At 49.3% G+C, this 13,663-nt stretch overlaps 1 protein-coding gene across 1 annotated transcript in view; it reads right to left on the reverse strand.

Moving 5' to 3' along the window:
* MYO15B (myosin XVB) overlaps positions 1-13,663 on the reverse strand; it is a 721,855-nt gene that overhangs the window by 43,239 nt on the left and 664,953 nt on the right. Inside the window, exon 41 of the mRNA XM_069654768.1 lies at positions 2,046-2,179. Within this exon, the coding sequence (XP_069510869.1) occupies positions 2,046-2,179 (134 nt within the window). The remainder of the gene's footprint in view (positions 1-2,045; positions 2,180-13,663) is intronic.

Consider the following 13,663-nt stretch of genomic DNA (forward strand, 5'->3'; position numbering starts at 1 on the left):
AGTCTCAATGCGTTCTCAAGGATCCATCCTTCCTGAACCTTAGGAAGAGTCCCTGGACCACCCGGTGGACTGTCCAGCTCTCCAGTGGGCTTCCTCCCTAGAACTGTTGCCATTCCACATTTTCATCCAGAACTTTGGTAGTCGTGGTCTCGTGGTACAAGTCGCCTTCCTGCGGAAATTCAGCCTCCCAACCTTAAGGAATGCTGTCTTGGAAGGACCTCTACAACCTCGACTGGAAAGACGCCTACCGTTGTCTGTGTACAGAGGCCGTCGCTGAAACTCACCTTTCCCTGTCCTGTGAAGTGTCCTGAAGAGGGATGCATAGGTGTATCTTGCATTTCCCCATCACCAAGAGTTGCACTCTGCTCCTGGGCCCGACCAGAAGAATCCTTGCACCTGCAGCTCCTGGGCACCTTTCACAGGAACCAATGGTGGGAAAACCAACCTCCCACGACCCCCAGTCGATCACCTGAGAAAATTGGGGTCGTGGAGGGCAAGCATTTTTCTCCTCTTGTCCTCTGTAGGATAACATTGAGAACAAGTCTCTTTGTATTCTTCCATTCCATTGCCTTTTGGTCGTCGAACCTGGGTAGTGCCATCTGAAATATAAGAGCACATTTGACTTACCTAGTAACTTGGTTGCATCTCTTCTTTTGAACAATCACCAACACAAGTAATTTAGCTGCTACAGATACATTCTGTGTAAGAAGCATTGTGGCCCGTGTGGCATTTTGGCACAAGGCCCCATTCTTCTTAGGGATTAGACTGCTGAAGTTAGGGAATAACACTTGTGATGTGGTTCCATCTTACTGTATCCCTTTACTTACCTCATTTGCTGATTGAAGTCACTCTATGCTTTTTAAGAACCTATGGTAAAGGATTATATGTTTATTATTGGTTATTGTGCAATATTATCACCTACTTATTTCATTTTTTATTGTGTGTTAATGCACTAGAATAAATATTTGTATTTTGATAATTACCTTTCTAAATTGAATTATTGTGTGCTTCACTTTGTGGACCACTGGCCCCACTCACACTGTCCTGAGAATAGCCTTGACTGCTCTCCATGCTTCCCTTGATTAGGTTTTGGCGAACCTTTCCGGGATACCCATTCACTATAACAAGAGGTGGCCTCCTAAAATCTGTCCACCAGGCCAGATTCTAGAAATCCACCTTAACAACTGCCACGTTTTGATTCCTTTGCAATCTTCATAGTGATTTTGCAGGGAGCCCAGCTCTACACTGTCCCCCCAATAAAGACAGGTAGACAAAAATGCATTGATGATCGTCACATTTCAGGGCCATGCTGACAATAGGATGTCTAACTTGGTTAGGACAAATCCCTAGCGGCTCCATCCAGAAGGCCTGTTACCAGGGTAACCCGGAGTTATGAGACCATTAGTTACTAATATTTCTGTCTTGCAAGGAGTACTCTTTAAATAGTTTTCTGTCATCCATTGTTTGATGAAAACAATAAAAAGAGATTTAATAGTCATAAGTAGACTGGTTGCCATTCATAGTTTGTGACTCAAGGCTGTGACTGGGTGGAGATAAAGGTTGAACAAAAGGGGTGGCAGGGTGGAGCCCGCTGTGGCTCTGCACCCCATAAGGGAAAACTAGAGAAGTATGAGCGATTAATCACTGCCTGGCTCCTAGTCTTTAGGTAAAACGTTAGCCACAAATGAGGGAGAGAAGGTGGACAATTTGTCATCTGCTTTGTAATGAATCACATGCAACTGTATGGCCATTGCTTGAACACACGTCAGGATACTGAGCACAGCACACACCACAATCGCCAGCCTATGCCCCCCGTCCCCCAACCAAGGTTACAGAAAGATGGCAATGAAAATACCTAACATGCTTTTTTCCTTGTCAATTTCCAAATACCCGAAGCCCTTCCCTGCCCCTAGACCTGCTTGTAGTGAGGAGGTAAAGATTGGACTATCAATCTGAAACGCCTGTACCGCTAAGCCCCACCGTCCAAACATGTAGGTATTAATTCCCCCCCACCCCCCCACCCCAAGAATCCATGCACTCTCTACCTGCAAGGTGCTATCCAACACCAAAATCTGCTCGTGGTTCACCGCCAGGAAGCACGGGGCCGGTATCCCTGGCTCGCTTAATCGCTTCACTTCGTAGACGTTGTGGTTGAACATGGGAAGTTGGATGATGGTCTCTGCAGGGAGAATGAAAGAGGGTTTAGATCTAGGCTCACCAAGGCATGCAACAATCTGATGGAGCCAATCAGAGCTCATGTCTTAATGTAAGCCAGCAGGAGGCAGACTAATCAAACTAGCGCAGAATAGAGCGAGCTAGACTTGGGCCAGACGGATGGACTCACACTTCCAATGTGAGCGTGCAATCCACACAGAACAGTTTGTCAGAGCCATCCGACGTGAGCGTGGACAAGTGACAAAAAACACTGCTAGGCGGGTACGTAGTGCCTGCTGTGTGCAAGCAAGAACATATTACACACATTAGGTAACATTCTTTCCAATGCATCTGATAACACTTACCACAGATTCCTCATATGTTATAATGATGGAAATTGCCATACACCTTGTCTGGCCACATCCTAACGGAAACGCCAGGTGTAGGCAACTTTCAGGGACATTGACACGGCAAAATATAGTGTTAAAAAAGTATTTTTGTCCAAAGTCCCAAATAAACACTCTTTTGGGGAGCATGGCTTGAGGGGAGAACGCTAAAAGATTAGTAAAAGATATGCACGTTTTATATCGCCAATTATGTATCCTTCATTCATATCAGCGAAGTAGGACAGGAGTTCAAAGAAATGCTCACATTTGCATAATACAGCTGCGCACTCAAACCCACAATCCACTCGGAGTGAAACTATGCTTGCAACACAGGCAAGCAAAGTACACCTAGAAAACAGACTTAGAATGTCTATGCCCAAACACCCTCTCCCCAACCCCCACACCGGATAAATTCAGAATGCAGGTCAGTACAATTTGCTTGACATCAGAAGTCAGCACAAATATTATGCTTGTGATATGCATTGGCGCAAGCAATACGCTCCGAATAAATACGTGTACACATCCATCCACACGCGGATCCCATACACGGCGAATATAAGTACGCGCAATGCACTCACACAGTGCACATGACCGCAGGCAGTGTGCTCCGAATATGTACGAACAACGGGGTCCTTATGCAGGCACACACACAATCACATACACCCACCCAACGCAAGTGCACACAAAATAAGCTTTCCACTTGAACAATAAACAGAGCCCCCATGGTGTTATCTATTCATATCTATGCGTGTGTATACAGCGCTTTACACCAATGTTCCCTACAGATTAAAAAGGGTACATCGAATGCGAACAATGGAGAAAGGCGAGAAGAACCAATGACGCAGAAGACAGGTGATGACGTAGATACGTACGGAAAAGAGGGTCAGGAAAGGGAAGGAATGTGAAGCGGAAGCGCGTCACTGCAGTGGGCCCAACAAAGCGTGACTGCAAAAGGTGGGCGAGGGACCGCGAGAAGAAACTGGGACTTCGAGTGAAGAGATGGCGCAGGGGAGTAGAAGGACACAAGCGAAGATAGGGTGGAGAAACATGATCAAGTGATTGTGAAAACAAACGGAGAAAATGTAATTTAAGGCGAGAGTGGAAGGGAAGGCAGTGCATGGAAGAAGGAGCAGACGAAATAGAATCGTGAGAAGACAGAGAGAAAAGTGGATGAATGGCAGAATGATGAATAGATTTAAGAGGGTGTTGTGACCTGTTCAGCCTCTCATTACTGGAACCCCACTAGCCTGGGCCCCGCTCACCACTCACATAAGCACGGAGACAGGGAGCTCTTCCACAATCTTTTATTTCCCTCTCCAGGTTTCTGTCCCTGGGCTCTACTAGCCTCTCCTCTTTCCACCCGCCCCCCTTGTCCTTGGCTTCCCTCTTCTTCCCTTAAGATGGTTCTCTCCTTAAGGTGGACAGGCCATGTTTCATGTTGCACCCCCCCTCCTGCTTATCATCTTTGTGGGGGTTCATCTTTCTTCTCCTGCGTTCCAGAGGCCGCTGTGGTATTCCCCTTGGTCTTGTTCCCTTTCACTGTTTTATCTCCTGCGTTCCAGAGGCCGCTGTGGTATTCCCCTTGGTCTTGTTCCCTTTCACTGTTTTATCTCCTTCGTTCCAGAGGCCGCTGTGGTATTCCCCTTGGTCTTGTTCCCTTTCACTGTTTTATCTCCTGCGTTCCAGAGGCCGCTGTGGTATTCCCCTTGGTCTTGTTCCCTTTCACTGTTTTATCTCCTGCGTTCCAGAGGCCGCTGTGGTATTCCCCTTGGTCTTGTTCCCTTTCACTGTTTTATCTCCTGCGTTCCAGAGGCCGCTGTGGTATTCCCCTTGGTCTTGTTCCCTTTCACTGTTTTATCTCCTGCGCTCCAGAGGCCGCTGTGGTATTCCCCTTGGTCTTGTTCCCTTTCACTGTTTTATCTCCTGCGCTCCAGAGGCCGCTGTGGTATTCCCCTTGGTCTTGTTCCCTTTCACTGTTTTATCTCCTGCGCTCCAGAGGCCGCTGTGGTATTCCCCTTGGTCTTGCTCCCTTTCACTGTTTTATCTCCTGCGCTCCAGAGGCCGCTGTGGATTTCCCCTTGGTCTTGTTCCCTTTCACTGTTTTATCTCCTGCGTTCCAGAGACCGCTGTGGTATTCCCCTTGGTCTTGTTCCCTTTCACTGTTTTATCTCCTGCGTTCCAGAGGCCGCTGTGGTATTCCCCTTGGTCTTGTTCCCTTTCACTGTTTTATCTCCTGCGTTCCAGAGGCCGCTGTGGTATTCCCCTTGGTCTTGTTCCCTTTCACTGTTTTATCTCCTGCGTTCCAGAGGCCGCTGTGGTATTCCCCTTGGTCTTGTTCCCTTTCACTGTTTTATCGCCTGCGTTCCAGAGGCCGCTGTGGTATTCCCCTTGGTCTTGTTCCCTTTCACTGTTTTATCTCCTGCGTTCCAGAGGCCGCTGTGGTATTCCCCTTGGTCTTGTTCCCTTTCACTGTTTTATCTCCTGCGTTCCAGAGGCCGCTGTGGTATTCCCCTTGGTCTTGTTCCCTTTCACTGTTTTATCTCCTGCGTTCCAGAGGCCGCTGTGGTATTCCCCTTGGTCTTGTTCCCTTTCACTGTTTTATCTCCTGCGCTCCAGAGGCCGCTGTGGTATTCCCCTTGGTCTTGTTCCCTTTCACTGTTTTATCTCCTGCGCTCCAGAGGCCGCTGTGGTATTCCCCTTGGTCTTGTTCCCTTTCACTGTTTTATCTCCTGCGCTCCAGAGGCCGCTGTGGTATTCCCCTTGGTCTTGTTCCCTTTCACTGTTTTATCTCCTGCGTTCCAGAGGCCGCTGTGGTATTCCCCTTGGTCTTGTTCCCTTTCACTGTTTTATCTCCTGCGTTCCAGAGGCCGCTGTGGTATTCCCCTTGGTCTTGTTCCCTTTCACTGTTTTATCGCCTGCGTTCCAGAGGCCGCTGTGGTATTCCCCTTGGTCTTGTTCCCTTTCACTGTTTTATCGCCTGCGTTCCAGAGGCCGCTGTGGTATTCCCCTTGGTCTTGTTCCCTTTCACTGTTGTATCTCCTGCGTCCCAGAGGCCGCTGTGGTATTCCCCTTGGTCTTGTTCCCTTTCACTGTTGTATCTCCTGCGTCCCAGAGGCCGCTGTGGTATTCCCCTTGGTCTTGTTCCCTTTCACTGTTTTATCTCCTGCGTTCCAGAGGCCGCTGTGGTATTCCCCTTGGTCTTGTTCCCTTTCACTGTTTTTACCTCTCTGAACTCACTCCGGGACCTGTGTGCTGTCCTAGTAAAGCTGTCTGGGGTGAGATCTTCCTCCCATAGTATTTGTGCTTGTGGTCCACTCTGTTGTGTCTCCTCGGTGCAGTCCTTGGTTACCTGGCAGCATCGACACCTCCCTCTCCCTCTGTCACTTGCTCCTGTTCCACATCCTTCTTCCCCATTGGCATTGTTCTCTCTGGCATCATTAGCTGCCTTTTAACGTGAGCGCCCTTTCCTTCATCCCAGATGACGCTGGCATTTTCTGTTGCCGATCCCCTTCTCTCTTCATCCTTGGAGGGCAATGCCTGAAAGCTGTTCTTTGGAACTTCTTTCTGTCCATTCAAACTCTTAGCCCATTACTCCATCTCTTTGGCATCCTGCTGAGCAGCCCTAGTCTTGTGTTTCTCTTTCTGTTTTTCTCATCATTTGTGCTGGCGGCCGTTGCTGCTGTTGTGGGCCATTTTGTTGAAGACGGGAGATAGGTTTGTTTCCCACCTCCCCCCAGCATGCGTAGTGTGCAGTCAGCGAGTTGTATAGTCGAGGCCTCTGACAGCCCACTATCACCATACTAGCTGTTGATGAATCTAGCCTTGTAGATTTACTAGCACCCCCTTTTGACTGATGATGTCGGTGGTACACCTGCCCCTGCTGCACGTGGCCTTCTTGGTAACTGGAGTCTGCTCTTGCCTCTTGCTCCTGCTTGGGGGACCGCTGTATCAGCGGCAGCGGCTGAGCTGGCTATGGTAGAGGCTGTCACCCAGTTTCCCACTGGGATGACCAGGTGTTTGCATGCACTTTCCCCACAGCCAGCTGTACTTATTGTGTCTGTTATCTCGACCAGGTGGCGCAGAGTGGTGGCCACGTGTGCCCTTGCTTGTCCCTTTCTTCTCCTGTCCCTACGGTTATAGATTTAGCAGTGGTTGCCACGCTGCTCCTCTCCGTGCAGCCATGTGTGTTTGCTCCCCTAGGTGGGAAAGGAATGTGCGCTTCATTCCACCTACTACCGCTGGTGAGCACAGCTTAAAATCAGCTGTGTGGGTGCTCCTCACCCCCCTGACTTGCTGGCTAACGCTGGGCACTGCTTCTCTGGGCCAGCTGCTACACTGCCTTGGGTCTTCCTTACCCTGGCGTGTCTTCCTGGCGGCCTCGGTCTGCTTCTCCTGACCAGTTCAGTCACCAGATCTCCCGCGAGGGTCAATCGTCTTGCACTGCGGCTCTCCTTCCTTTCGACGGCGTCCTGTGGGGTCCTCCTCACCCTTAATTACACTTGCCTCCAGCAGTCCTGCTTCTGCATCCGGGCAAACAGTAGTGCTGTCTCACAGCCTGGCACATCTCTTTGGCACCTGTGGCTCCTTCTACATTTGGTACCTCTTCAGGCCCTCGCTGTGGGTCTTCTCTTCCATGGCCCCCTCCTTGGGCAGTCTCTCCTGTGACTCCTTCTTTGGGCAGTCTCTCCTGGTGCCCCCTCCTTGGGCAGTTTTTCTTGTGGCCCCCTTCTTGGGCAGTCTCTCTAGTGGCCATCTCGTTCGGCTTCTCCAGCGCTCTTTTCACCTCAGGGTCATCAGGCCCCCCCCCCTCCTAACTCCCCATGCAGGGATCACGTTTCTGCTTCTCTGTCGTCTATTGATCTTACTTCCAATCTATTTGCTTCTTGCCATGCTTTTTTTATTTTGGAGTTTGGGTGCACACTTAATGTCTTACTCTGGTAGGTATGACGTTTTCCAGCCACAGTCTCTCTCTGCAGTGCACTTTTGTATATTTGCACCTTACTTCTTCTATTCTTGTGTGCTCCACTGGTGTCATAATTTTAGTTTCCTCTGCAGGTCATATCCTTGTGCTGTATGTTTATTTTCTGTTCTTTGGGTTATTTGTGATATCCTTTGACAGTCTGTGTGCTCCCTTGGTGTTGTATTCTTTATTTACTACACCTTTGCTGTGTCTGTTGCGCCTCCTTAGTGCCTCTGTGTCTAGTTTCGTTTGTATGTTTTTTTTTCTTCTCCTTTTTATTGTGATTTCTTTTTCCACGTGGGTGCGTGCAAAGTCGTGCCCCTTTTCTGTATTTTACAGTTGGCCTGATAGGTAGTGCCTGCGAGCCTGTCCTCCGCTTCCGTGACTGCGCACTGGCATGTAGTTGGCTTACCGCCAGGTGCGTCCCTCTTGAGTTTCTCTGTAAGCTCTGTGTGTGTGTGTGTGTCCATGCCCCTTAAAAGCACCGGTGGAGCACCGGTGCAACACCGGGCCACTCAGTTCACATTGGGGAGTATACTGGGTCCTTCGCTGAGCCTCTGCTTCATGCAGCAATCCGCTGGCTGAATGTGCTGTACACTGGTCCTGTTCCCCACTCACGGCACGCACGACATCCGTCTCTCTCTTTCTTTTGCGGATGTCAGGGTTTCGGATACCTTGGCCACGGGTACTGTTACGTTCTGGCTCCGCGCGGAGGCAGAACATTGAAGGCCTCTGAGGTAGGCCGCAGTGGCGCAGCTCCGGCCGGAGCGAAATGAAACACGCCACACGTTGTAGAGTCTGTGCCCAGAACTGCCGCTCTTACGCGGGGACGGGGCTTTTATTCAGACACCCTGAGTTACTGCGTTGCAGGGCGCAGGGTGGATATAACATTCCTCCTTTATTATAAATAAACATAACAACTAAACACCCCCATATGAATATACCCATGCTTGTGAACACAACAAATACAGACACTTTTCACTGTCACAGTTCTCGTGGTACCAACTACCACACATAGTCCTTGAGCCGAGCTGGCGGCTGAGTGGCGGTTCTTAGTGCATATCTCCCACCCCGGGAGCTGGGCTCCACCGTCTCATCTGATCTCTCACCTTCCACCTCCGGCTCACCCAGGTCCGGTTCACTCAACTGCTCTAACATTCTGTCACCTGCATTTTCTTCGCCCTGAAGATTGGCAGGTTCGTCGTCGACCAGCGGGGAGCCCTCATCTTCTTGGGGACAGTCCCCATCAGTCCAAAGGTTGCGCGGCACCACCTTGAACCACGACGCATTGCATGTCACCTGACAGTGCCCTCTTTGCACGGTTATCATGTTCCCTTGCGTCTCGCGGATGGTCCATGGAAGAGTCTCATAGCGGGAGTCCATCTTGGACTTTGTTGGGTTCTGTAACATGACCACCTGGTCGCCCACCTGGTGGTTGGATGGTTTAGACCTCCTCTTGGCACTCATGTGGGCATTGGCATCTGTTCTCCTTCTTTCGGTGCGCCCATTGTCGAGCTCGTCCGGTCTTCTACTGGGGTGATGTGGAATGGACGACTTTATGATGGTGCCGAACATGTGATCAGCTGGGGGGACACCAGTTGTGCAGTGCGGGGTGACCCTGTAGTTTCTCAGGAAACGATAGAGATCGACTTACTACGGACTGGCATTTGCTTTTGATAACCTCAACACTTTGATTGTTCTCATGAACCATTCCACATCCCCATTCGCCTGGGGCCACCTTGGCATGATGTGGTGATACCGGATGTTCAGATCTTGCAGGTAGTGTTTGAACTCCTCCCCTTGGAAGGGTGCGCCGTTGTCACTTTTGATTGTGGTGGGTAGTACATGTGTCGCGAACATCTTCTCGATGGCCGGGATGACCACTTCCGCCGCCGTGGATTCGACCACCTCGTCTTCGGGGTATCGGGAGTGATCGTCGATGGCCACCAGGAGGTACAGGCCCTCTCGCAGTTTGCAGAAGTCAATGCTTATTGCGTCCCACCTGCCAGAGCCTCGTTCCGCCGACTGGATAGGTTCTGGATCCGGTGGGGCTCCGGTTATCAGGCATGGTAGGCAGGTGTTGACTAGTTTTTCCACTTTTTCGTCTATCCGTGGAAACCACACTCGGTGTCGAATTCGAGCCTTCGTTCGAGCCATCCCTTGGTGGCCCTCATGGGCGAGGGCCACTATTCGGTCGTGCCGGCCTGGCGGGATGACGATGCGATTTCCGCGGAGCAGCAGACCTTGCTCTGTTATCGACAGATCCTGGCGGATGGTGAACATCCCTGTGAGGAACGCCTTTGCTTCTTCCGTCCTGTTGTGCGTGTTTTTTATGAAGGACCTCCAGTCACCTGAAATGATAGCATCCTTTACCAAGTCGGAACAGGGGTCATTGCATGTTTCTTCTGCAATGTCATCGATGCTGGCAGCCTTCGGCCTCATGGCCCGCACCACCTGGCAGATGTGCTCCTCGGTCTCTTCGGCCACCTGAACCTCCTGTGGTGGCGCCGCCCGAGGTGCGGTGCCAGTGGCCCCTGGATGCTGATGGGTCGTGCGTTGCAGGAGGAATGAGATGGTAGGGTGCCGAGCATTTGTGCTGGGTCCCGTTTCCATCGTCGCCAGTGTTACGTTCTGGCTCTGCGCGGAGGCAGAACGTTGAAGACCTCTGAGGTAGGCCGCAGTGGCGCAGCTCTGGCCGGAGTGAAATGAAACACGCCACACGTTGTTAGAGTCTGTGCCCGGAACTGCCGCCCTTGCGCAGGGGTGGGGATTTTATTCAGACACCCTGCATCACCGCGTTGCGGGGCGCAGGGCAGATATAACAGGTACTCCGCTCATGTACACACGTGGAACTTTCCTGTCGTCGCCAGTTATGGTGACCGGTTCGGCCTCTTTTTACTGGAACCCCACAAGCCGGGGCCCTGCACACCACTTGCATAAGCACACGGAGACAGGGAGCTCTTCGACTATCTTTTATGTCCCTCTCCAGGTTTCTGTCCCCGGGCTCTATTAGCCCTCCTCTTCCTCCCCCCTCCCCTTGTCCTTGGCTTCCCTCTTCTTCCCTTACGGTGGTTCTCTCTTTAAACTGGGCTGGCCATGTTTCATGTCACAATAGAGGGCTTAGATGCGAAAGAGGAAGACTGAAGAGTAGAGCAATAAAAGAGACGTGAAAATATTATCGTAGATAGAAGCAGTTTAGCAGCGTGCAAGGAAAGACAGGGGCGAGCTGTGCACATGTTGTAAAGATGTGCATGACAGGACCGGGAACTAGAGCACCTGTGATGTGCAAAAGAGAGAGAAGAATCCAGGTAAACATCAATATTTTGAGCAATAGGTAAAATAGGTAAGGTGGAGGGAGGAAAAGAGATTGAGAGCGGTGAATGAATTGTGGGAGCAGGAAAGAAGTGAATTTCAGTTTTAGAAGAATTGAGGTAAAAACTTTTGGAAGTGGCTTCAAAAATATGCAAACACAATGTTGACACTTTTGATGGTGTTTGGCATCTTTATTAATACTTTTGTATCATGCACTAAACCCAAAGGTATCAAGACACTTGTTACATTCAAGGTTACATGACATGACAGTCAGACATATATGAGTTCAACAGGGTATGTGTGTGAGAAGACTACTTAAAGAGCCAAGTTTTCAGCTGTTTCTGGAAGGTCCAATATGATTTTTCTGCTTTCAGCGCAGGGGGGGGGGGTGTTCCAAAGTTTAACTGTGGTGACTGGGAAACTGGACCCACCCGCTCTATTAAGTTTACATTTTGGCTGGACAAGACGGTTGGTGTAGGCAGATCTTGTTGGTCTTGAGGATTATGCTCCGATACATTTTTGAGCGAGGTACAGGGGCCATGTTGGAAAGGCATTTATTAGTCATTATTGACACCACCCTGAAGTTAATGTGTTGTATGTAGTGTAACTGGTAGGAGATTTTAGAGAGGAGCCAGTTAGTCAAGGGAACAGGGGATTACTCCCTACAAGACAAAACAACCAGGTGTCCTCCCTGCACTCCTACCCCTGGCCTCTTTCGATAGGTCCCATTTCATTTTCTCACATTACCACTGACTAATCCTGTCTCCCTGTTGCCTCCTTGATTTAACAGAAAAAAAAATGCTGCTACCCGGGAAGGGCCTTGGGTGGCTGGGACAGTGGGTTGTGAATGTCTATTCTCGCCCGCTGTTCCAGCCACCTCATTGTCTAAGTGCCCTACCCGGGTTCGAATGTGAAGGAATCCTAAGTGGAATCTCTCCCAGTCAGGGGCTCTCTTTAGAGCATCCCTCACCTGAAAACAGTCTGTTCCCTCTCACTACCTCACACCATCTCCTAACAGGCAACCTCTGCTGCCTTGTACTGTCACAGTCATTGGTTCAGTCCGCTGTCAGTTATGCAGTCACTATAATACAGTTACTCCCTTCCTGCATCCATGGGGATACCATGCTTCCACCTAATGCCAGACCGATGCCTCCACAGTGCACAGTCTACCAACAAATGAGCAATCTTCATGACACCATTCCAGGCGCCTCCACTTCAGCGCCCTGATGCCTGCGGGCTTCGGCGCCTTACAAATCCAAAATCAAATCACATCAGGAACTACAAATCAGAGGTTTAACCCCATAGATCAGAGGCAGCATGTTCCTGTCTAATGGGCAGTTAAACAGGAACATCTTAATTCTGAGGCTACGAAAAATATAGTGTGTTACACTTGCATGACCCCCCTCCCACACACATGCCCCCCCACCCCTGCTGTACACTAAAAACACCACTGATAAATATTGTGAAACACAAATGCAAACATACACAGACAATAAAAAGAAGATCTGTGGATGGATACTACTTTGTTTTAAATAGTAAAGGTTACTACCTATAAAATAGCAAAGTCTACAAAGGTGCGTCATGACAAGATAAGATGCAGTCTGTCCAAATGAAGTATTCCCTAAGTGGTTTTTAAAATTATATTTCGTGTGACACAGTTAAATACACACTTTACACACTACAATAAAACATAAAATATTTATTAAGAGATATATAATGATACACTTTAACATGTTTTTTGAGGAAGTATTCATATTTAACTATTAACGTTACACAAGTTAAGACCTCAATTAAAATGTTTAAGACATTCTTCTTCAATGACCATACATCATTTAGTTGCAGCAATTATGAGGGCTTAGTTGTTTCCTTTCAAACAATGTGCCCGAAAATAAGAGGTTATTATCATCTTTATACTATGTTCATAATTACTAAAACGTAGCGATCTACTAGTTTGTTGAATGATGTTAAAAAATGACATCTAGTTTCTAGCACATCAGATGACAAACATATCCGACATGTACACTTATATTTCAGTGTATCATACCTAGGTCCTAGAACCTCTAAGCATAGTAAGAGATTAAAATATAGTAATACAAACTTACACCAAATTATACGTTACTCACTGTAATGACTAACATACTCTCAGGGCCTCATTACACGGAAGGCATAAGGGTTAATGGTCACCGGTAATGCTACCGGTGACCATTAACCCTTACCGCCTTACTACGAGGTCCCTTTGCGGGACCCGACCTTAACGGCTGGTGTAGACCAGCCGTTAATGTTGGGACCCGCAAAAGGGACCATGGTGCTAATTACGGTACCGCAATTTGCGGTACCATAATTAGCGCAATCCCCATTCCCATTGAGCCCTATGGGGCAAAAATGGGAATGGGGAAGGGCCATGGCGGCATGGGGAATTACCGCCCCACCAACCTCGGAATGGGGTGGTAATTCTCCATTCCGCCATGGCGGAATCAGTAAATTACCGGCATGAACCATGGTGCTAGCACCTACCGTGTAATGAGGCCCTTAGTCCCCTTTCCTCAATACTGCATGGGCGTCCCTTCCAAAGGACGGGAGACAGAACCTTGTTCACCAGAAAAAACCTTCTTGCTCTTTAAATTTAGAGGCGCGCGGGGTGGGGGGGGAGGCCCTGGGAGCATGCGCTGCCCTGACTCTGCCCTCTGGCGCCATACCTCAGTCCCCATAGACGTGTCGACAATAGATTAATATTGCCTAATGACACTGGTTTTATTAGGGGGGAGGATGGTGAGACGCATGGAGGAAAGGGGACTACGGACTAAGAGTACGTTAGTCACTACGGTGAGTAACTTATAATTACTCTTACATC

Source organism: Ambystoma mexicanum, chromosome 3q (genome assembly GCF_040938575.1).
Source record: "Ambystoma mexicanum isolate Mex_15411 chromosome 3q, UKY_AmexF1_1, whole genome shotgun sequence".
Taxonomy (NCBI): Eukaryota; Metazoa; Chordata; class Amphibia; order Caudata; family Ambystomatidae; genus Ambystoma; species Ambystoma mexicanum.